The following is a 25,705-nucleotide window of genomic DNA, read 5'->3' on the forward strand; positions in this document are numbered from 1 at the left end:
GCTACATGTTTAACCAGAGCTGTTGTCAGCATGCTGCAATACAGAGGGTCAGTTCATAAACAGACGTGCAGAGCTATGACTGCAACCTTACCAGCATCAGAAGGGATCTTCTGACCATACTAAGCTTCTTATTCGGATGAATAGCAAACAGCTAAACCAAGATCAATGCAATTTAGAATGTGATGTTTAAAAGCTTCCTAAATCCTTGTGACTTTTTTATTTTTTTGTAGCTGCCAATTAAGCTATTGATAATAACCATGGAGCTAGATTACCTAAGATTTTACTCTCATCATTAGCATGATTTTTTCAAATGGAAAAAAACAGATTACAGTAGTCTTAGAATATGTTCATATCTCATTGACGCCAGTGTTCCAAAATTGTAAGTGGTTAAATCCACAATAGAAGCTTTATCCAAAAAGTAGCCTGACACATTAAAATGGGCTTGCTGTCAGGTTACTTTTTATTTGCAAATGCCACCTCTTATAGGTCTTACTGTATGTAATCCATAAAAGAGCATATGCTACTTTATCTAATGCTACATTCATTTTTAAATAAGGTAAATAAAACCAAAGAATTTATAAGTGGAAAGAGGAGAAAAAGTTAAAAGTAAGAAAGTGAAGAATGTGTGAACTTTTTAAACACAAAAAACTCCACCTTCAAGCACACTGCCTCCACTTCACTTGCACGGGGTGTTTGGTAGATAGTCAAACACTTGACTTCTTGTCCTTTACTTACATTCAGTGAGAAACAGTCACCAAAGTGAGGACTCGATTGGCATTCTGGCACATAGACTGCTACAGATTTCCACCCACAACATCTCTAAAGAAACAGAGGTGCTACTGGAACCACTGAGGAATTGTCAAAAATATTACGTCTAATAATTGTTCCAACCCCTCTACACAATTTAAGAGACACATATAGAAAACTGCTAGCAGTAGATGATTAATAACTGTAGATTTTGTAATATGGCTACTTTTTATTTTATCTCATGGTTCTGAATCTTGAGAATGCAGCAGAGTTTATTAGTCTAATGAATGATTTCTGCACAAACTGGCAACAGCCATTTAAAGTGAGCTCCTATGGTGCCGTTCTTGATTTAGACTGGTATTACAGTACACATAAATAGCATTGGTCCAATGCCACAATTATGATGCAGGAGATGGAAATATTATCTTTATAGTTTATATCTACAAAATAAATAGTGTTCTTGTTTATGGAAGATTTCTCTGCTTGTTTGTGTTTGTATTGTTGAAATTTCATGAAATTCATGCCTTTTCAATAGCATAGTATTAAAGACCATAGGAAAGTTTGGAACAGATTCTCAGATTATAGATGGTTAGCTTTATTCTGGCTGCTTCAAATGAGTTGATCATTAAACTGCTTTTTAACATATCATCATGAAAACTATAAATGAATCGTCCTGCACTAAATGTATTATGTGTGATAGAAGAACATCACAGTGACACCAGCCAGTTCAAACACTGACTAGGGTTAGGTTTTGGCAATTGATTGGTGTAACCAGTGAATTTTCTCAGATAATTTCAGGACCCTTCTATTGATTCTGTGTAGAAAGAGGCCGTGACAGCTGTCCTGAAAATAAGAAGACATTGAATAAATGTAGACACTGCTCAATTGCTAGCTAATACTATTGTTGGTTTTAATACAGCTTCACCATATGGTACCTATGTTCCCAACCTGGATTTGTTCAGGGGAAAACAGCTTACACATTTCTAGAATCCAGTGAAAGGATTATTATCTTATTTGATTTTCATGAATATAACTGTTATAATCTAATGCTAGGCTGGAATTAAGCAGTGTTATCTTTAATTACCTTTTCAAGCCTTTACCCTTCTTCCAGAACTGTCACATTGATTTATAATAATACAGAATACTCCACTCTCTCCTATTTTTAATGAGCATTCAAGCAGATACAGAACGGGATTAGGTTTGGGGCGAAACATGTTAATCTCCCGTTTCAACCTATTGTTTGACATAAAGTAGAGCAAAGATTTGATTCGGTCATTTTACTCAGTATGTCTTGTTTGTAACGCCTGGTTAGAAATACAAATTGTCATGTGCATTACCACAGTTCAGGGCCATGTTCCAATACTAGCATTATTACAAGAAAGTCAAGTAGACAAGCACAGACATATTTATTGTGCTGCACAATTCGGGTGACCGATAAAATCATCCCAATATTCGGGGCTTTGTCCCGCAGCCTGATCGAGGTACTGTCGGGACGCCATTTCTCCAAATTTTTAGAGTAAACATTGAAAACATTTTTATTTTCTCATTGAAAATTTCGTATATGTAGCTGCTGTACTGTCTCGCGGTGCAACAGCATACTCTACTGGTTTAGGGCGTGTTGTTTGAGTGAGTTGTTTGCATTGCAGCTATGAGGCTATCCAATCACGTTAACCTGCAGTCATATGATGCGGTATGCGTCATGTGTTTTTCTTGGTGTGTGCGCCTGTGTCATGATGGCTGGTGTTGTTGACGAGCCTGTCACTAAAAAGCAAAAAAGACAAATGTCGAATGCAGTGGGGGAAAAAGATAGATTCAATCATATGCCTATGGTCAAGTCATCCAGTTAAGATTAAGATTATAATTATGATTTCACTGACATTTCGCAGACCTGTTTAAACATTAAATACACCTAATATTTCAGAGCACTATAAAAGCCTAAAAATAGTAGTATTTGCTTTCTTACTCAGAGTGCTGTCATTTGTTAGAAGGCAATCATGCAACATCTTCCAACATTTGCTGCCGACACGCTGTCTGGTGTGTTTTACGTTCTGTTCAGCAGCCTCTGTAGTAGCCTTTTGTTTAATGTGTGATTCTGAAGTTACAGCGATCGATCATATTTTCTTTAAATCACATTGCAAGATGTGCAAAACAATTACCTCCGTTATTTGGGAAATGTCTTGACATGATCCTCAGCCAAAATATACTTTGCTTGTTTTACTTTGTTGTCCATTTTTGGTATTTTATATTGATTGCTGAAAACTAGATTTTAGCAACCTAAATCAAAGCAATGCAGCACTGACTTTGTCCCACCCCCTACTGTACAGATGCACTGAAAGGCTGATTAAAACATTGTTGTCATCTGAACAGTAAAGAAGAAAGCTAACCGCTTTGGAGTATTTTTAAAAATATATATTTCTCAAAGTTTTTGTTTTTGCCCAAGTGCAATACACACAGGAAAGCGAAGAAATAAAAAAAAGCCTATCTACAGAAGAAATACACACAGTTTGCATTGCTTGCGTTGTGCAGTAGTTCACAAGGTTTTTTTCCTCCCCTCACCAACTGAAAGTGTCCAGATTTTTCACTCTTGCTATCTGGTCACCCTATGCACAATAAGCTGTAGTAAAGAACGACCCTACTCTTGCCTCCTTTTAGGGTCAGGAACATGGCTTGCTGCAAAACTACATTTTGGTTCATTCAAGGGTAGCAGCACTAAAGCCAGCAGCATTATCAAAGGCTGTGTTTTGTGGGAACACTTTTTTTTGCCCCCAGCAAGGAACACTACATTTGGTCCTCGATAAGTTAAGGTTTGTTTTTTTTCAACTTCAACTGTAAAGCAACAACTGGTTGTATCCATAACTATAAAACACTCAATAGTGCAAGATATAGATAGATTATATATATATATATATATAACAGACTGGCTGTAATCTGGGTTCGTGCCCCTTTAAATGTGACCCAGAACTAAAGCTTTGATTTTTATAAGCGCTTTCATGCACTTTTATTCAAACAAATAAATCAAACAAACAAACAAACACCTAGCTCCCTCAGAGCACTCACTAAATTTATGCAGGTCCCTGACTGATGCGCAGGACAGCTAAGCTATTTACCTGACATATAACATGAAAATAAACACTAACAGATTTTATAAAAACCAAACAGAGGTTTTTACCTCACCATAACACCTCGCGCTCCTCACTCTACAGCCACACCGTTCTGAGCAAACTGGCTGCTTTCCTTAAATACCCTGCCCCTGGCTCTAATTTACAATGATAGCCAGGTGCAGGGGATAATTACCAATAAAACAATTAACACAAATAATACCAAAGCAATTCAATTAAACAAAGTGTGCATTTTCACATGTTTTTAGGCAGGGAGGAATCTTATCCTCCCCCTGCCGTCTTTCACTATATATATATATGCGCATGCTTGTGGTGAAATACAATTTGTTTGTGCACAGTTGTGAAGTGTTGTTCGGGTTTATTGCTGGCTTTTAGCGACAGCTCTGGATTGTGTTAGCCATCTAATAAGAAGAAAAAGAAGATTTTATACACGACAATAACAAACAAAACACTCAAAGTAAATTCATAATACTCCTTTCTCTGTTCAGCTTAACCATAACAAAAGGAACAGATCACCTAGCTATGTCCCCTTTTGTATCGTCAGTCACGCTCCCTTGGTTAGCAAGTCCAACTGTTTCTCCTCCAATCCGCGGTTGCCACATCGCTTCCCTTCTGGGGCGATGACTTGGTGTACCATAGATCTGCCCCCTTTCTAGATGGCCGACTTCTACCTTTCCCTTGGAATGAATTGTCAGACCTTTCAGTCTGGAGTACTTTCCCTTTATGCAGCGCCCTCACAGGTCGAGAGGAAGATTTATAACCAAGATTCATTCTTTCTCTGTCACAAAATTACTTTTTTTTTTTGGACAGGTGTATTATTTTCCACTCAAACCTGTGTTTCACAGCTAGTGTGAAGAATTACAGTATGTTAAAATTGGCATAATGAACATAGCATTGGTGGCCTGCATTCTGTGGGTTTTGACTGACTTAGTGTAAAACCTGTTTCCTATTGATGCCTTCACATGAATTTCCGTACATGCACTAAAGTTCCTAATAATCGCTCTGGTTAAAAAAAATAGTAGACATCTTGATTATTATAGCCAGTACTTTCTAAAAGGACAAACTGACCCTTACTCAAAGGTTCTTTGATTATTTAAATTATTGCATTACCAGGCTTCTGCTCAAAATTATTGCACTGCTGTTCACGGGACAGGAGCAAGTACCGTGTGGAGCAAGAACCTTGGGAAGGAGAACAGGGTTTCCCCTTGGCTCACGAAGAGTCGACCTCGCAGAAGTGAAACCAAACTGATCAGCCTCCAAGGCTTGGAAACAACTGTTAGATGGTAGAGAATGTGGGAACCGGGGGAGAAAGGATAGATTTGGCCTGGGGTCCCCTCTGGATTGCGGAAAACCTTCCTGGCCGAGGACAAGACCAGCCCTGATGGACCTCTGTTGGGAAGTGAGCTTCACTTACCCCCAGAGGGAGACCATCGCAGAGGTGGAGCAGCCGTTGCAGAAGTGAAGCAGCATAGTGGTGGAGGAAGGCATAGTCGAGGAGAGGAGGATGCTGGAAAACAAAAAACACAAGACAGAGAACAAAGGCATGACTTGGGGTTTAAATAGGGAGATATTATTGGTGGGCCTGCCCCCCCATATCACACATTGGTTAAAAAAAATGTGTAACAGCATTTTTTAAATCTTTGTAAGGTCATTAGTTATGTGCGTTACACTTGGTAAAACAAAACAAAAGGATATTTCTGTTGCCAGTGATATTTTAGTATGTTTCTAGGAAAGTATAAATCATTTATTTCTCATATCAGTTCTTGTGAAAGCACAGCCAACTTCCTGGAAATACTTGTGAATGTTGACAGTGCAATAGGTTTTAGTCACTGCTGACTTACATGGAAATGACAGCAAGTCTGAATCAATAACAAACTAACATACAGTGAAACACAAAAGTGAGTCATTTAGGTGAAATATCATTAAAAGAATTTTGAAATTCTTCTAGTTTATTTGCTACTGCAAATACTATCAGCAAGTTGCTAGCATGTTTGAAACACTGCCTTCAGTTATTAGCTTAATTAAATCTACTCCTGTAAGTCACAGTGCTTTCAAAAAATTGTGATTTTTTTTAGGTCACCAACTTAGTGAATTGGCCTTTTGACTGTTTGCTCATGGTCTCAGATCAGCTCCTGGTAGACACGTTTCTTAACCACACAACCGTCATCATATTTCCACTAAGCAAAGGCCTTGGGAATGTCCACCTATATGTGACAACAGGGTAACCGCTGGGGAAATTGACAAAGCTTTTTAGTCCAATATGTGATCATTAGCACCATTTTCTTCTTAGCACCAGAAATAATAAAACAAGTCTTAAGAATCTTAAAGAGCCTTTGAATCATTATCATCTTTTGATTGCTAATTTTGTAAATTCAATGAGTGTTTTTCTCCTGTCAGGTGCTACTGACTCTATATGACTTTGTACATTTCTCCTATAGCACTATAGGAGTAATACACTATACACTATATACATTGGTGTGGGCTGTCTCGCGTTGTACCACATCAGTGACTTCATTATAATTGTATACCATACCCTGTTGACTAGAAGGACTACAGTTATAATAAAAACAATGTGGGCAGGTTATTTTTGAAGTTACAGCTATATTTTGCATCACATAGAATTTTAGGATCGAGATATAAAAAATAATAATAATAAAAAAAAAAACTATGATCATAATTTAGAACATTTGGCCATAGCTGTCCTGAAAAGGGTTGCCCTCATCAGTGTATTAAGATTCAATCTGAATTGTAATAATCAAGCAACAACATGCTGAAAGTGGATATTGCATTTTACCTCTCAGTGGTGTCACTCTGTTTGCATTACCAAGGCAGAGGCCGACAGCTGTTAACCTCACAGTGTGTTTCGCTGGAATAAAAAGAGTCTTGGTATTCACTTTGCCTTGAAGCCCGCATTGAAGGTTTAGCTCTAAATAAATACCTTTATTGTGTTAACTGTGACTATGATTGTTTCAGGAGCCCACTTTATTGTGTCCTGAAGTATTTTATCTTGTCTGGTTTAACTTACTGTGCACTTTCAGAAAAGGCATGTGTGACAGTGGTAATCATTTTTCCATTGCTGTCCTCCCCCTCTAGTTCATCTTGGGCTAACATTTTACTAACTTTTCCCATTACTACCACCCTGAGTACAATGATACAATGCCAATTAATCATAAAAGCCTCATTCAAAAAAACAGTGCCAGACTCCATTAGATGTACACTGTATGGCACTTTCTCTAGCTAATAAATTATGTTTGTTTTTTCAGAGATGAAAGAGGAAAATTATCGATAGTAAATTCCTCCTTTTAAGCTATGGCGCTCTGTTTTTCAGGTTATGTCCTTAGAAACAGCTGTTATCCATTTGTTTACAATGTAAAAACAAAAAGTGGATAATTGCCAACTGAAACCCCCAAAGCACATTCCTTTATGATACTGTGGTCAAAGTGTCCCTGTGTGACCACTGCAGGACTGAAGAAAAATGTACTTGAGATCATTAATAAGACATGTAGGAAAAATGACATAACTTGCTAAGTAGGTTTAACTCATTTGTCCCAATGAACCTGCCGAACTATATAATGATGTGGCTGATCCTATTATACTTTTAACAAGGCAGTGAAAAGACTGTGCCACACTTTTTGGTCATTTCCCAATTTCAGACTAATCAAGGCACTTGTTTTAGCTACAGGATTAAACACAATGTTCTCAGTTGTTTGTATTTATAATATTTATTTTACAAAGAATGACAGCTTGCCATTTTTTATTTTTATTTTTTATGAAATTCTTAAGAACTCCCATTCTGTTGTCACTCTCACTCACAGCAACAGCAAATTCAGGAGAAATTGGCACTAAAAAAAAAGTGAAGAGGCTGTTGAGTTTCCAGAGGTATTTTCATGCTTCCAGACTGTTACGTGGAATTGTGCCACAGACCTCTCTACACCTTTTAGACGAAGACTACCTTGGACAAGCAGGGGTAAGGTCTAAAATATTTTAGTAAATGTAATAGAATACAATACAATGTCCTTTTATATAGCACTCCTCATGCAGAGCATCCCAGGACACTTTGAAGTAAAAACTCAAAAAGCCATTGGCCAATCAATCCAGCTCAAGAATAAGCCAACTCAAACAAATATGTTTTTAAATTTCATTTAAAAGACTGTGCCAGCATTCCTGATATGGCTTGGGACAGATATCCAAAGGTAGGGCATATAACACCTAAAGGCCTATAACAACAACATATACCATACTTGAGGAATGGGCTGGAATTATGTCAACCAGAATAACCATTGTGTTTGTAAGAGTATCAAATTATATCCTCCCGTAGGTACTGTGTTTAATATATAATACAAGCTGAACTTTGGCCTCACTACACAACACCTCCTTGTGTGAAAGGAGGCTGTTACAACCACCGTTCATTCCAATAGCCCCGATAATTTAACAATCTACCCCCCAGTCACTTTTCAAAGAACTGTCATTGGAAAATGCACATATTAGCTTGAGGCAACTACATATCTACTGTATATCTAAGATTCTGAAAAGGTATTGACCTAAAAGTTTTTTTTAAATGTATTTATTTATTTTTAATTATTTTTAACTTCTAACATCAACATAACATCTTGTCATACCTGCTTTCAAACAAGGGTCTAAATTATAAATGCTAATAAACATTTCCTATCAAATTTGTAATATCTAACTATTATAACATTTGTTTCAATGCAGCACATGTTGTCGAAGGTTGGAACGTGGAATTTTGACATTTTCTTGTTTGATCGACTCACTAATGGTAAGAAAACGACAGCATTTACATTTTCACAAGGGGAGGGGGGGTTATAGTGTGAAATGACTACCCACTTGCGACCCAAGGGTCCTATGGAATCAATTTTAGTTTGTACATTATTATTATTATTATTGTTGGTGTTGTTATGGTTATTATGGTTTGGTGCTCAGGAAAGATCAGTATTGAAAACTAAATGTGACAGAACAAAATCATTTAGAGGGTAATGTCGAAAAGGCTAAAATAATATTTTCATAAATTGAAACTCTCTTTTATAGATATGTAGAGCTTTTTCTACAAATTGTTTTAAGCAAATTTACTTTCTGTACAGACTTAACATTTTGGCAAAGTTGTTGAAAATAACCAATAATAATAAAATAATGATGGTCAAGTTGTTGGGCCAAAATGCTTCAGGAATATCCCCTCTCCCAGTAGCATCTACATTTAAATGTAATCATAACATAGTGTTACTCAGAACCTTTAACTATAATAAATAATATTCTCAAATTGCCAGTTGCCAGTGGTCTGTTTAATTTATTAACTTTTTTACATATAATGCATAGAAAAGTTGAATAATAATAAACATGCTATTGTGCTCTGTGTTGTTTCTCAGCAATTAGAACAAGCAGCAGAGACCATGGATTTTATGCATTCTTGGTTTGAGTCAGAGCCACAAACAGACATTTTCAGGCCTGGGACATGTTTTTAAATCAGCCTGGAATGCCCAGGACAAAATTCCCTCAGTTGGACGGGGGGGGGTGGGGGGTGGTATCCCCCCAACGACACCCCACCCCCTCTGGGGGTGAAACCACAGCACTGGCTTGAGTTATAGTTATGTATTCTGTGGAAAGAAGCATAATATTTGCAACATACATTAATGAAATATAGGTCTCAAATAATATAATGATATGATCCCTTATGTCTTATTTTGTCTTCTTTCTAGGAAACAGCCTGGTTACACTTTTGTGCCATCTTTTTAACGGCCATGGTCTTATTCATCATTTCCAGCTCGATATGGTGAAATTGCACCGTTTTCTAGGTAAGTGCTGCATTTATAAGGTCTTTATCTCAGTGAACCTTGAACCAATCAACACTTTCAGAGTCAAATGTAGCTAACTGGTCAAACGAATAATTATTTGAGTACTTAAGCCTATTCATTATTGACAAATGCTGTTGTCAGCAAACATGCCCCAAACACAATGTAGCAGTAAAATAAAGTAAAAAGAAGAAGAAAAAAAAAAAAACTAAATTAAATTAAATATTGCTTAAAGCAATATTCACCAATATAGTGTGAATCCTTTGCTATTTTTTCAGAATATAAAAGACCTGTGGTTTAAAAAAAATAAATAAATAGTAGACTCCCGTTAATCTGTGTTTAATACAATACATTGTCAAAATGTATAATGCAGAAATCATCTGATCTGTGCGGCAATGGGTATTCGAATGCTTTTTTAGTGCGGAAATCAGTGTATCTGTGCAGAAGTGGATGGTCATCATTTAATTTAATTCAATTAAATTGAGTACAGTATAGTGCAAGCTTATAGACAGTACTGTATTGTAGTTACTGAAACCAGTGACAAGCGAGCAGAAAGCAGACTTAAGACTCTTAGCCTGACAGCCTGAATATGAAGAGCAGTTATGACAATGTCTGTTATGAGCAAAATCAGTGACTTTTAAACTAGCTCTCTGCCCCTGAACAACACTGATAATATAGAGTATATATTTGGACCGTTGTTGGGACATTATATTTTATTTGTATTATTGCTTTTTTCGAGATTTCAATTAATAGCGCAGGGATTTCCCAAACACTAAACTCGATTTCAACTAACCCATGTTTTTCATTAATTCGGTCACAAATCGGTCGCAATCTACTCAGATTAACGGGGGGCTACGTATGATGAAATTACAATAAATGAAAACTAATTGAAACCTAGAAAGGTCTTGTTTTGAATTTGTGGAGGCACATGAAATATACATTCTCAGTATGTGTACATCCAGTAACACAGAGAAATGCGATTATTTGAATATGCGGAGCACAACGTAGGCAAACATGCTTTCCACTGACGGAGGTGTCCCATCTCGCCTTCCATTTATTTATAGTTACCTTCACTTTGAATCTTATTTTTAGAATCAGTCACTCATTAAGTACTTGGAGTGACAGACAGACAGGCTTTGTGAGGTGTTTTATGTTATTCAATTGATACAGCTTGTATCTGTTTTCACTACAACACAAAATACATACTGTATGCCTAGCCATTAAAAATCTTAGACTATGAAATAATACAAGTAGGCCTCTCTACAATGTCAAAACTGACATGTGTTAGCTAATATCAGATGCAGGGAAAGTGACATCTGTCTTATTTAGACCTGTCACAAGCAGAGCTCAAGTTCTTACTCATAAGTTTACCCAAACTAAAGCATATTATAGCACCACTAGTCTGTAAAATAGTAATAAATAAGTGTGATTCTTTCTAATTATATTTTTTGGGAAGGAGGGGAGGGGGTTAGTTGCAAGCGGTCACACGTTATAAATTAAAAGTCCTTGTCAGGTGTTAACTGCAGTAACATTTCTGTTGGTGTGAGTGGCATGCTTTTTGGGAATCTAAACCTTCCAGATGGAGTCGACTTTCAGCCTGTTGAGCTTTAAGTTTAAGCCGTGAATCTGGGGTTTAATGGACTTTTCCTTTTTTTTCTGCACAGTTATGGTGCAAGAGGACTACCACAGCCAGAATCCTTACCACAATGCTGTCCATGCTGCTGATGTGACTCAAGCCATGCACTGCTACCTAAAAGAGCCCAAGGTAAGGACCCAGCCGTCCAGCTCCCCTGCAAGTGGAGCTGAGTTTGCACATTGTAGTAGAGATTACAGGAATCTCTCCATGCCGCCAATGTGTCTGGTCCTTTGCTTAAATAGCTGGCCTTCACTCTCAGAACTGACAGTGGCAATGATGTCTATAAGTAGTAAATACGTCTGGGAGCTGCAGACTATGGGAAACAGCTCACTACGTGCCATTTTCTTGCCTACGCCGGGAGATAAAGGCAAACAGGTGGGGTATGCCCTTCATCCCAAGGTGAGATTTTTTCATTGCCTCTTATTCCAAGATACTGGTATACAACGTATTATCCATGAGAAAAAGACCAGCCTCAGCATCTAGCACCAGCTGATTATAGCATGCTACTTGGAGACTGAAACTGTAGGATACAGCAAGCTTTAGATCTTTTTTTCTTTGGGGAGGGGGGTTCAGTTCAACTCCGGATAATGCATTGCAGTGCAGAATGTTAAGTATGTTCTCTCTGTCTTTCCCTGAGCTAAGAATTGTTTGCAAGAAAATAAATGCTGTAAGTCAACAAGACATGGCTGCAGCGATCAGAGCTTTCTCATCTTTTTTCGTTTCTTCAAAAAACTCCCAAGTCAAATCCAAAGGAAGGCTGTCATTTGAAACCTGTTTGCTAATGCTTTTGCATTGTGTAATGATTGACCAGGTCACCTTAAAAAAAAAAAAAAGCTGCATACACAGTAAAAGGAATTCAATTACTCAACTGAAATACAGGGAAGGTGACTTGAGAAATGTGATTCAAATCAAATCAATGTGTAAACTAACGACTGGTTCCCAAAATAGTGGCTGGTGACCCTGATTCCACATTTCTATATATTCGTTGGCTGGGGGTCCTCAGTCAAGATGCCTGTTTTTTTGGGTTCAGCAAACCAAGAGAGTTTGGAAACCCTGCCCTAAACTAAATGCAGTGCTACCCCGTTATAATGTGGTTGTCGGGGTCCATAATTAGAAGATTGCGTTATTTGTCTTTTGCTTTGTAACGAATATTGGCATTTCTATTTCCAAAATGATATACAATGCCCACAAGCCAAATTAATATTGTAGTGTACAGTGGAAAATGAAGGCAGGCGACACACATTTTGCAGGTACTCTTATACACGGTTTATTGGGATGATTATTCCTGGAACTCTCACAGCGGCACATTCACACAGCAGCTTGTGTCACTCCTTAGTGCAACACATTTCTTTCCTAGAGCAGCCCTCTTTAGAGTCAATCTTATCAAGAAAAGCTCTTAGTTTTTCTTTGTCTTTTAGCCATCCATGCAACATAGATTCTGCAACATTTATAACTTTTGAAACTGCTGCTTGAATTTCACCTTTTCTTACTCTGTCCATCTTTTAACAGAGAAAGATTCATACTGTATATCTAGAGCGTTTACCCAACATTTTAAAGTCAAATTGCATTGTGGGGGGAATGAGATCCACAACCTTACCATATTATAATGGATTCTGCACTATAACAGGTTGCATTATAATGGGGTAACGCTGTAAATACTTGAATGCTTGTTCGTTGTTCATCTTTTTCAGCTTGCCAGGTATCTCACCCCTCTCGATATTTTCCTGGGACTGTTTGCAGCTGCAGCTCATGATGTTGATCATCCAGGGGTCAACCAGCACTTTCTGGTCAAAACCAAACACCATCTTGCAAGCTTGTACCAGGTAAGAGCTGATGAAGTAAAAAGCTGTCACTAATGGGGATGTTAGCAAAGATGACAGTACCACATCACCATATGTTAGAAATTGTAAGGCAAACCCTGCAATCAGATGAATATAAGTTAACCAAATTTGGAAGTTTCGAACATTGCTGTAGGACCAGTATTGATACAAACAGTAAGATGTATGTAATCATATACTACGTATTCAATATTTGGACTGCATAATATTGAAATATGTTTCTTATAAAAATAAAAAAAAAACAGTTGGCAACTTGCCATATAGGTAAAAGGACTGAAGGACTGCAGCAATTATGTTGCCTTGTGGGGATCATATTGAATAGCCTTGGGTTGAAAGCCAACATGTTTTTTTTGGGGGGGGGGGGGTTTAACAAGAAAATGAAATGGCTGCAGCAGTAGCAACTACGATTGATAATGTACTCATTAATAACTGGTAAACAATCATCTTCAGAATTCCCCTTAGTAGTTAAGAATAAAAATATAAAGAGTTATCAGGTGCAATCTTATTTTATTTATTTTTTTGCCATACCTTACAACAGCCTTACATTTAGCAAGCTAAGCCAGACTGGTGTATGTATATGTACTGTGTATCTGTATATGTATAGAAAGGTAATCTACAGCACTGAATAGACAGAAACAGGCAATTTGCAAAAGTTTCTGACAATACTGAACTGTGAAGCAGAGTGAAAATAAAAAATCTAAAGCATATGCCAAAAAGCCTAAACAATCTGTTCACTGCCGCTAGTTCATACATGTTGAAGATTAGCTTCATGCTTGAATAATTGGCTGATGCGTTTGCCTTTCAGAATGTGTCCGTATTGGAAAACCATCACTGGAGGTCGACAGTGGGCATGCTCCGCGAGTCAGGGCTCCTGTCCCACCTGCCTGTGGAAATGACGTGAGTGCTGTTCATGAGAATCTCTATGAAACCAATGATCATACATCAATATTTCATAAAGAGCCGGCAGAAATGGGGCTTCAGTTTTTAAAGGTATTGACAAGGCACTGGGAGCAGGCCAGCTCCACACTTCTGTATAGACTGGTTGTTGTTCATGGCCCAGCAAACTAAGCATACCACAATCTAAATACATGGCAGCATTGATTTTCCTAGTCTGCAGCTCTCATTATAGTATTGTTAAATGTTTTATTGAGTTTGCATCTCTTATTAATAATACGCTGGATCTGTTTGACCTGTGTTATTTGCCATTAAGCAATAACCAGTTCTGACTACATTGTCAGTGCCAGGGTTTTCATTCATGTAGAAGCTCTTTTTTGTTTATTTTTTTTTTTGTGATGAAATTTAGTGCCCATGAAAAAGCTGCTGACAGTCCCAGAGACTCTAGTCTTCTCCATTTATCAGAGCAGTGTCAATGTGAGCTTTCTAGCATTGAACTAGGTTGAACGAGGGAGCAGTTCGTTTTCCATGCTCATCCAGTCTTTGACCTCTCTTTTTGATGATGTGGACTTCTGTACACTGAGGATTTAGTTAAGACCACCAAACTAATTTGACTTGTGACCTCTGCCAGGTTCAAGCCCAAGTATCCAGAGGCACAGAGAGCACTCATACTTCTGCATGATTTTTAACCTCAATTTTTTTTCCCCCAGAGTTTAAAACAGATTGTTTTCCTTTCAGTATGATACATGGAGGTAAAATGAAGTTTATTCGCAACTGAACCTCTTAGTGAATCTCAGAAGAATTATAGTGAGATGCAGCCACTTTGCTGAAAAATATCTCTCTAATGGTTCAAAGTTTGTTGAAGGATGACATTAAAGGGTACATTTTTTAATGACCTAAATGTTGACAGATCTAAATAGCACCTGCCTGTAAACTTTACATAAACTTTATATTAATTATAAAAACACATTGTAAAATGAGTTATTTCATTGTTAATTCTTCTGTGAAAAAAAAGAGCGGGTGTGTAATAGGAATCAGGTGCCAAAGTAATAGTAAACTGTGAAAATTGACACAATTAAAATATGTTGAATATGAAGATCATTAAGAGGCCATATGTTTAGCAGGATCCCTATTAATTAAAATCTTGTTTCACCACAGGCAGGAAATTGAACAACAGTTGGGTTCGCTAATTCTGGCAACAGACATTAGCCGGCAGAATGAATTTCTCAGCAGTTTTAAAACTCATCTGGACAAAGATGATCTGTGTTTGGAAGATGCAGAACACAGGCACTTCATGCTGCAGGTTTGTGATTGTTTTTGTATGACATATTAATATATTGTATAAGGTAAAAAACACAGAAAAATCCTAAGTTAAAACAAAAAGATTTTTTAAATCCTTTGATTCAATCGGTCGTATGATATTGGTTGTTCTAATAAGCTGTGTTTTTTCAGTACTCTTAAATCCTCGTCGTATTACACCACATTATTTGACAATAATATACTTTGCCTGTAATCTTAATGGTCGCTCTATTACCTATTAATGGCAACAGACCTCATGTGATTTCCAGATTGCTCTCAAGTGTGCTGACATCTGCAACCCTTGCCGGGTGTGGGAAATGAGCAAGCAGTGGAGTGAGAGAGTCTGCGAGGAGTTCTACAGGCAAGGTCAGTAGCCTTTGCGAACAAGGTCCCCAGTTGCCTTCAGAATGGACCCCCCTCCAGTAAAATGTTCCATGCCAGAGTAGGACCACTCAGTCTAACCTGAGAGGTGGCGTTCCTGCTCAAGCTGGGTGTGCTTTGTCTACTCCTTCCCTTCTCTGGTCCTGAAATGCCAATTACGCTAGTGTCACTGCAGTGGCTTTCCATTTCTTGCACTATTATGGGTGTTTCTGGTCTGACCTATTTAGTTAATGAGCTGTGCAAGATCTAAGCCATTATTGTGCCATGGAATTTAAAACAACCCAAAAGTAATTTTGTATTTATTTGGAAATAAAAAATAAAAAAGTAAAAGTACAAAAGTAAAAACAGAAAGCGGTGCTACACCAGAGTGGACCCAATTTCATAATGTAAAAGTAATTGAATCAAAAGCTCTTATCCTTGAAGATGATGCAGGTCATATTCACAAGAAACTGTATTAGCCAGTTATAATGGGTTATGCTTTCAATTATTTTATAGTTTCTGTATCACAATAAGCAAGCAAAAATGATCTATGCAGATGACTGAGCAGTTTTAGCCATTAGGTTCTTAATTTCACTAAGTAAAGGATCCTTACCTCCCCCTGCCCTAGAGACTTTTTTTCCTTCAAATTCTAAACTTTAACAAGAAATCATTTATACAAAGAAGAGATGCAAGGAGTGTGCGCTGTACTGAACAAATACGATGTTTTGGAACACAAGGCCTATGCTTTCCAAGCAAAAGTTAAACAAAGGTTAGTAATGCTCTATTAGCTTAGTAAATGTGTTAAAAAACAAACATCCTGCTATTTAAATATAGCAAAGGATGCTATATATAAGTCCAGTAGCATTAAGAAACCCATTTAGAAAAATGTAGATTGTGCTAGCTAACCTGCAGAAAAGCACATTCTGTAGTACTTATGCTATTTCACATAACATAAACTGTACAGTGTTAGACTCTTCATAACATTACATCCAAATGATCCTTTGTAACAAGTATTAACTACAAAGAAGAAAAAAAGGAAAATGATTACATTCCATAGCTTTTGGCCCACCCTGTGTGGGTGTCCTAAAGCTTTTTTTATCATAATTTTCTTAAGTTCTTAAAATGTAGATATTTTTGAGATGTTGGATTTGCAATAAAAACGCTTTTTATTTTGGATACACCTTGCAGGTGTAGTTTATGTTAGCAAACAATGTATTTTTTATAGTTCTAACCAATTTTTTTTTTTAAATTTCATAAACATTTTTTAAAAATGTAGTCATAACAAATACTATAGAAGTGTATGTGAGATATAAACTTGTATTTCACTAATACCAGAACTGCTAGTGCCACTCCTTTTCCCAGAATTTACCATTTAGTATGTGTAGATTTGCCATAGCAACAATGGGTCCTCAAATCAGCATCTGACAACAGCAGACACTTTTCCTTCATAGTACCTGCTTTTCTCAGCAAAATATTATCACCTGCTGTCAAGGCTCCTCGCAGTGTGTTTATGTTTCAAGGGAGACTAGACAGATATCTGTATAACAAGGGCAGACGCTACCATTAATAATCTCTACCAGTATGTGCTTTTTCCCACTTTTTATCTGTTGTTGCTGCTTGAGTGCCATACTTTCAGCGTGATGCTAGGTTTGAAGTGCTTTGTACTTTGTTAAATATTTTAAGCAAACTGCAGCATTCACATTGAGATGCATGGATTACCACTGTGTTACAAGTAGGTAAAAATGCATGTTTCCTGGAGTTATATTTCAGCTTGTCAAAAACCCCAAGATTTTAAGTCATTACTGTGTAACACTTGCCATACCATTCAAATGTCATTATAATGCTATCTAAATATAGTACAATGTCATTTGGAAATGCAACCTAGTTGCTTGTATTTACCTTATGAATTCCATTGATCTGGCATCTTTCAGGGTAGAGCAGTGTTTGAAGGCCTGAGTCCAGCTACCTGAATAGTAGACCAGCATTTAATCAGTCATCCCAGTTGTCTTACCAGCTTGTAAGTTCCTGAAAAAAGGAAAAGAAAAACACTGAATAACCTTTAGAAATCAGCATGCAATACTACATTTTATATGTATAATTTAAATTTAAAATAACTGTATGATAATCTTAATGTGACATCCTGCTGTCAATATGATATGGCTTTCTGAAATATCTCAGATGGAAATTACATCTGACAGATTAGCCATACAATTAAAATTTGATTTAATTATATACTGGATTCTGCTGAGTCAACGGCCAAGGGGCATAAAGTTGTTGTTAATGCAATTGAGTGAGGGGGGTATTGAGTCAGGCAAGGGTGAAAGTACAGGCATTATTACAGAAGGAGTATTTTTAACATTTGTTAGATAGATTACATTTACAATTAGGCATGCTTAAAATTCAAAGGTAGCGCGCACAGTCACGATAAAGAATCAAGAAGTGCAGTTAATGACTGGCGAAATACAACTTTTGTCATTTCAAATATTTTCATAAAACAAACATTCAACTTTAAAGCTGCAGTGTCCAGTGCATGGACACATCATGAAAAACGCTAAAATAAAACAAATCGAATTGTACTACAACAGGAAAGTGCAATCAATCAGACTGCGGAGTCTGTATCCGATCCAAAGCCTCCGACAAGTCTTGTTATCTGAACCGAAGATAACCCTAACACTGAATCATTCAATGCAGAGCATCTACCTCTAGGCAGTTTTTGTTTTTTTCATGTGAGCCAAGCTACTTCCCCTCAGGGATTATATGTGCATGGCAGAATCGGGTATCATGAAATAATACAGCAATTTTTTTCTTGTCTTTTAAAAGATTTTTTTGTCCAAGCACATTCATTTACTTTCTCTTTCAGGTGACCTAGAGAGGAAGTTTGAACTTGAAATCAGCCCTTTGTGTAATCAGCACATGGATACTGTTCCAGCCATACAAACAGGTAAACATGATTTATTTTATTTTACTCTATTTCCCCAATGTTTTCAATTTTACATCCTGGCAGTAGCATAGAGACAACCCGGTCAAGCATCTTGTTTTACAATTCGAGATTTAGCTCCTTTAAATTTTCCTTTCTTACTTTTAGGCTTTATGACATACCTTGTGGAGCCTCTCTTTGATCAATGGAGGCGATTCACGGACAACACGCCCCTCACAGAGGCCATGATAAGCCACCTCAGGAAGAACAAAGCTAGGTGGAGGGCACTGCATCACAATAAGCACCACAGGGGTGATGATGACTCTGGCCAGCGCAGTGAGGTGGTTCAATCAGGACCCTAATCTCGTAACAAGACAGGCATTACTCAGCAAGGATGTTGCTGTTTGAACTCCTCATGGCAGATGCCTGTGTTGAGATCTATCGAAATGTTACAGGGTACTCTTAAGTGTTGCCAATGGTAGACAAGAGAAACACAAAGACTGAAGAAGAAACGACCAAATCCTTTGCTTTCTCCCTCCTTGTCTTGCATTCATTTTGGATGTGGAGGTCTCACTCTCTCTGAAATGTAATCAGTCAACCAAGTTTGTTTTCCAGTGTGATTCCAATGGAAGAATGTCATTTTCGAAGGAGGACAAGAGGCAACAGAAGTGAATTTTTTTTTTTTTTTTTTTTTTTTTTTTAAACAGATCAATCGTGCTGTGAAAAGTGGAGTTAAAAGCATGGCTGAGGTGAACATTCAAACAGCAGCTGGGCTGCACGAAAAATAAAACAAATAAAACCAGCGTACATACTTAAATAAGCTACATATATTTTACACATTTTTGTAGTTTGCACCAGCCACTGGCTAAGTTTTCATACTTTGAACTAGTTTACTTTTTACACAAGTGCAGAAATAGTTGGTTGTGGCCTCATTTTGTATAAGAAAAGATGGTATACTTTCTATTGAAAAATAATCTACTGAAAAATCTATTTTTTAATTATTGAAGAGCATAACCAACAAAGCACCATGTATACCTTTTGGCTTTTTATATACCTTTATGTATACTGTTACTGGTTATCTTTGTATATTTCTGTAAATAATTAAGCTACTGATTCACATGGCAAATTACTGTCTAAGATTGGTACCTGTATAAAATAATATTTCATTTGTGTCACTGTTTAAAGAATACTGTTACTTTTAATACAAAGGGTATTTGTAAATATTTTATAACATAATACTCAATTATGTGCATAGTTAAAATGTACGTAACTGGGTTTCAAAAAATATAGCGTTACACGTCTCCACACGTGTTACTGCAACTGTTTAAAAAATGTACCTGTAATTTTTATTAGCATCCAGAAAAGCCAGAACACTTCTTGTTATGTTTTTCTTTTTTTTTCCCCCTCAGACTTTTTGCGCCAACCCCCCCTTCCTCTTGTCGGTGGTACTTGACCCCCCCCCCCCCCCCCCCCCCCCCCCCCCCCACAAAACAAACACACACACACGTACATATATTGGTAAAAAAAAATACAAATTAAAATAATCCAGCATACCTTTGGCTCCTCTGTATGTCACTGCTGTCAGGATATAACAATAAAAAGAAAAATTACAAGTATGTTACTTAAATTGCACCAGCACATGGGGACATATAATGCTAGATTATTTGGAAACCCGCTACTTACACTTTAAGCCTTAACATTATAATTTTCCACATGAATGCAAACTACCTTTCTGATTAAATTAAAACAGCATTTTTATAACAACTATTCTTTTTAAATTACATTAGTTTATCAAATCTAAGGCATTTCTGGAAGTTGACGATTGTTGGTTTTAAATGCTTGGGATGTGTCATTATTAGATGTTTCTTACTTAGCTTGTGGTAATACAGCAGCTCATTGTTGTTCTCATCTGAATAATTGTTTAAAATGTAGTGTCTGTGCAAGTATGCCTAAAGTTCCATCTTTATTTTATATTATATATATATATATATATATATATATATATATATATATATATATAATATATATGTGTGGTTACACAGGGTGTGTGTTATAATGTAGTACTGTATAAACTGTTCATATTACATATGAACAGAAATATTTCATATACACATAGTAATACATTCTTTGTATCTACCTTTTCAATGAACACCTTGCTCCACTTATTAACCAGTCATTTAAACATTGCCAGTTGTTTTTTTTTTATTTTTTTGTACATGTAATTCTATACCATTAGTCACTACTACCCATACGGTCTTTTTAATATCTGTTTTGCCCACCTATTACCCATTTTCTGATTAGTGTGACAAATGGAAATGGCTTTATAAATGTTTAAACTATATTACATGTTATGTTTTCATGACTATGGTATGTTCAAATGTTAAAAGAATATGTCCCGCTAAACTTAGACGGCTGTCAGCCATGCCAGTTGTTCAAAAACTGATGTTTGACCATTGAGTACAATTTTGGTTATGACAGTGACAATGCAAGCAGTTGAGGAAACTTGTCAAAAGACAATACAATTCACACCATTGTCTCCAATTACAATTGTTTTACACACACCTCACATTTTGTATTCAACTTCTGAAATAAATTTTTTTGAACAACTGCATTGCCCTTTTATAATTGACTTTTAAATTGCAAAAAAAATATATAAACCAGACATAGTAAATAATTTAAGTAGCCTAGATGTTTACAGCATTAGTTGTGCCAGATTGCATAAAACAAGTTGAAATGACTGCTTTGAAAGCACACTGGATGTAATACAGACACTTACTGCCTGTAGATTTGATCCCCTTCCAATAAATATTGGCCAGTAACACAATATGTGCAATAACATAACTTTCATAAGGGAGTTGATCATGTGATCCAAAGCAATCACACTCGTCTGGAAACTTTACCATATACAAATCAAGGCTAACAAAGATTTGTTATTGGGCATAAAAGTTGGTATTTTTATGGCACTAGCAAGGACAACAATGCACATTAGTATGGTTTATTTAAAGAATACTCCTTGCTAGAAAAAAAAACAAAAAACGCCACCAGCTAAAGCTTGCATTTTCCCAGGTGTTTTGTAATTTCTGTAAGTGAAGATGTAATGTAGGGTCCCTGCTTATTATTTCATCCAGGTTTTACCATTTGCTTTATTATCTTATATTTTGAACTCAGCTGTGAAGAATTTTATGATACACTTTATAAACAAGCACATAAATAACTGATATGCATTTTTAATAACTGAAGCTTTAAAATTGCAAGAATGCTATAAAAAATACATACTGCTTCAACTACTACTCAGTGATGCCAGGAACAACTTATTAAAAACTAAAAACGTAACCTCATACGTGATGTTAGGTATTGATTACAAATAAAAATAATTAAAAAAAAAACAAAAAAAAAACCAAAACAACCAGCACTTGATTTCTACCCAATTTATCAGCAACAACTTTAAACTAGTTACAAAATATGGAAATGTGGAAATGTTTTAAATTAAAAAGAGCAAGAAGCACAAACAAGCTTTTCAATTAACATTAACAAACATAAGCAGCATTATTTGTTTCAGCCACAAGTCTTCAGACTGCTTATAATCAATATACCCATGCAGCATTTAACAATATGCCCCAAATCTCACTGTAGGGGATTTTTAATCTAATCTTAAAAAGGGTATATGCTTCCCAGGTACCTTGAACACCTGAGGTTCAATCTGAAAGAGAAAAACGGGTGAAAAATCAAACATCTAATAAAGGTTTCAACAAAAAATGGAGTTTCTTTTAGTTTGTGCTTGTTTATTAATCAACTCACAAGGTCAATTGCAACGAACTGAAAGCAGCGTACTAACCCTGTACTAATCCCGTGGTTAGTACGGAGCTACGTACTAAACTAGTAAGCAAGTTAATACCAATTGCAACGAACTTGGCAGCTCAAGATAGTCCCCAGTTGCGTACTAAAAATGATCTCAATTGCAACAAACCCAAAATAACTGCTGCTGCCCTCTAGAGGAGATTAAGTTAGTCTAATCCTTTCTATAGACTAACGATTTATAGTACCATACTAAGTGGAACAAATGTGAAAAAACATCAAAATGTATTGACATTTTTTGTAACTGAACAATTCATAATCACAAATCCATACCATGTACCTATATTTTACATATGAAAGTCATATTTACTTGCACATTATTTTTTTATATAAGGGATATCATTGCTGGCATTGCAATATATTTGTGTAGCGTTGGAATATGGAAATTGTAAACTTGGTTGTTTTTCTGGAAGGAAAATCTGCCCATAACCAATACATCAAGCACATAAAAGCTCTGTGTACTATTTATTCTTGTCGCTTATTTTTGTTTCGGCTGCTCAGTCCAGCGCTGGGAGGACGAAACGGGAGTTGACCACTTAGAGCCTGGAGGAAGGGCTGCTGAGGTTTCCCCCTAAAAAAATTAAAAATATATGAGTAGGGTTTTTTTTCCTTACCTGAGTGCTGAGCAGTTCGTATTTAGTAGTTCTGCAGGGTGCGTGGTCGGGTTGAGAAGCTGGACTCTCTCCCTCGGTGCAGTCATGCTCTGGGGGACGGGCTGTGTCTCAGCTGCTGATTTTCATTAAATTCAGCATTTGGGGGTTAGGTGGCAGAGTGCCAGGGTGGAGAGCATCAAATATTTTTCATTATTCATTCACGGTTCGGCTACAGCCACTTCTTATCTACGGCACTGGGATACATGTATCTGTTCATGTATTTCCAGCCGGCCTTGCGCAGGTAGCCTTCAGGCACCCTCGGACGAGGCCTCCGGCCAATTTTATCATGCAATTGTGGGGTGCGTTAATTATTTATTATTCTCCGTTCATGGTTTGGCGGGCTCGTCTTTTGGGGGGAGGTGGCTCATAGCCACATCCTATCTGTAGCACTGGGATGCATGTATCTGTTCGTGTATCTCCAGCTGGCCTCGCGCAGGTAACCATCGAGCACTCGCGGACGAGACCTCCGGCCAAATATATATTTCACTCGGGCCCTCAGTGCCCTTCAATCATAAATCATCTGCAATTACAATTGCTATTAAAGAGGTCTCCACAGAAATCAGGTGCCGACAATCAGATAAGAAACATAAGAAACATAAGAAAGTTTACAAACGAGAGGAGGCCATTCAGCCCATCTTGCTCGTTTGGTTGTTAGTAGCTTATTGATCCCAGAATCTCATCAAGCAGCTTCTTGAAGGATCCCAGGGTGTCAGCTTCAACAACATTACTGGGGAGTTGGTTCTAGACCCTCACGATTCTCTGTGTAAAAAAGTGCCTCTGTTCTGAATGCCTCTTTGTCTAATCTCCATTTGTGACCCCTGGTCCTTGTTTCTTTTTTCAGATCGAAAAAGTCCCTTGGGTTGACATTGTCAATACCTTTTAGAATTTTGAATGCTTGAATTAGGTCGCCGCGTAGTCTTCTTTGTTCAAGACTGAATAAATTACATTTTTTTAGCCTGTCTGCATATGACATGCCTTTTAAACCCAGAATAATTCTGGTCGCTCTTCTTTACACTCTTTCTAGAGCAGCAATATCCTTTTTGTAGCGAGGTGACTAGAACTGAACACAGTATTCAAGATGAGGTCTTACTAGTGCATTGTACAGTTTTAACATTACTTACCTTGATTTAAATTTAACACTTTTCACAATATATCTGAGCATCTTGTTGGCCTATTTTATAGCTTCCCCACATTGTCTAGATGAAGATATTTCTGAGTCAACAAAAACTCATAGGTCTTCTTCATAGATTTCTTCTTCAATTTCAGTATCTCCCATATGATATTTATAATGCACATTTTTATTTCCTGCGTGCAATACCTTACACTTTTCTCTATTAAATGTAATTTGCAATGTGTCTGCCCAGTTCTGAATCTTGTCTAGATCATTTTAAACGACCTTTGCTGCTGCTACAGTCTTTGCCACTATTTTTTACATATTTACAGTATAATTGTAAATCTCAAAAAACTACTTACTTCTAAATTTTTTGTAGTCATCTTTGTATTACTTTAGTATAAATACATGTTAATTTGGATTCATATGTTGTTTTTTTCTGACTTTATGTGAACGAAAAGACACACATCTGCCCATTTTCCCATTGGAAATAGTGATATTTTGAAATATCACTGTCCTGGTCACAAAAGCAATGTTTGTGGGGAATAATAGCCATTTTCTATACTTTTGAGGCATAAGCAATTAGGAAATAACACTTACTACCCAGGAACAAAAATTGTGCTACATACTGTTATGAGGGACCTCTGTATGTGTCTGCACTGATTTTAAATCCAGTAAGACTGTGTTTTTTTGTCCGTCTCTACAAACTAATTTGTATAACATGTGTTAAAGAAAACGTTACATTACCTAAACGTCTACATTTATTTAGCTTTCTTCCCCACATCCTGACTGAAACTGGATGCTTTCTTAGTGTCCTAGCACCATCTAGGCACCTTACAGTGACACTGCAGTCCAAGCAATTTGAGTTAATAATACACATACCTTATGAGTCTCTGGACTCCCAAAAAGTGAAGTCTCAAATGACTGGTTTTCTTTGTGAAAAGAATCTTCCTTATGTCTATGTGCAAATTTCCGCTTCAAAGCATCAGTAATTAGCGCTGCAGGGTCCAAAAGCAATACTCGCTTCTTATCTTTGTTCATAACTGGTGTGCCTTCCGGCGACCTGCAAATCGTTAAGAAAATTGTCTTGTTAAGGCGATTCACAAAAGACAGTCACACATTGCAGATACCAGATGAGGGAAGTAAAAGAATATAGTGTTTCTAAATGACAGCATATCCCATACAAGCAATTGGTTTTCTTTTTTAATATATACAAAAAAATATTATAGGATTAATAAACATATTTTAATCTAGTTTTCATAATTTTATACAAGAGCCATTTTATGTATTATAACACAGAGGGTTATAATGTATCAAGTCTTTACGCGGGCCTTAAAATTGGCCCGTATGTATCATGACACTTTTGGCAAGGTAAGGCCGTGTGAGAACTGCCAAAATGCGTTCCACAATGCAATGCACTCCGCCACTCATTAGCCATGCATTTTAAGGCGTGTCAAGCCTTAATTATATGC

General features: G+C 36.8%; 1 protein-coding gene across 6 annotated transcripts in view; it reads left to right on the top strand.

Annotated features, from left to right (window-relative positions):
- The window catches only part of LOC121315869 (cAMP-specific 3',5'-cyclic phosphodiesterase 7B-like), a 71,230-nt gene extending 51,917 nt beyond the window's left edge, over nucleotides 1-19,313 (top strand). For all 6 annotated transcript variants that reach the window (XM_041250416.1, XM_041250417.1, XM_041250418.1 and 3 more), the window contains 10 exons: nucleotides 7,682-7,833; nucleotides 8,580-8,643; nucleotides 9,578-9,673; nucleotides 11,335-11,435; nucleotides 12,998-13,129; nucleotides 13,950-14,041; nucleotides 15,197-15,341; nucleotides 15,607-15,703; nucleotides 18,558-18,638; nucleotides 18,783-19,313. In XM_041250416.1, the coding sequence (XP_041106350.1) occupies nucleotides 7,682-7,833; nucleotides 8,580-8,643; nucleotides 9,578-9,673; nucleotides 11,335-11,435; nucleotides 12,998-13,129; nucleotides 13,950-14,041; nucleotides 15,197-15,341; nucleotides 15,607-15,703; nucleotides 18,558-18,638; nucleotides 18,783-18,976 (1,154 nt within the window). In that variant the 3' untranslated portion in view covers nucleotides 18,977-19,313. The remainder of the gene's footprint in view (nucleotides 1-7,681; nucleotides 7,834-8,579; nucleotides 8,644-9,577; nucleotides 9,674-11,334; nucleotides 11,436-12,997; nucleotides 13,130-13,949; nucleotides 14,042-15,196; nucleotides 15,342-15,606; nucleotides 15,704-18,557; nucleotides 18,639-18,782) is intronic.
- Nucleotides 19,314-25,705: the final 6,392 nt, after the last annotated feature.

The sequence above is a fragment of the Polyodon spathula genome, chromosome 5 (genome assembly GCF_017654505.1).
Source record: "Polyodon spathula isolate WHYD16114869_AA chromosome 5, ASM1765450v1, whole genome shotgun sequence".
Classification (NCBI taxonomy): Eukaryota; Metazoa; Chordata; class Actinopteri; order Acipenseriformes; family Polyodontidae; genus Polyodon; species Polyodon spathula.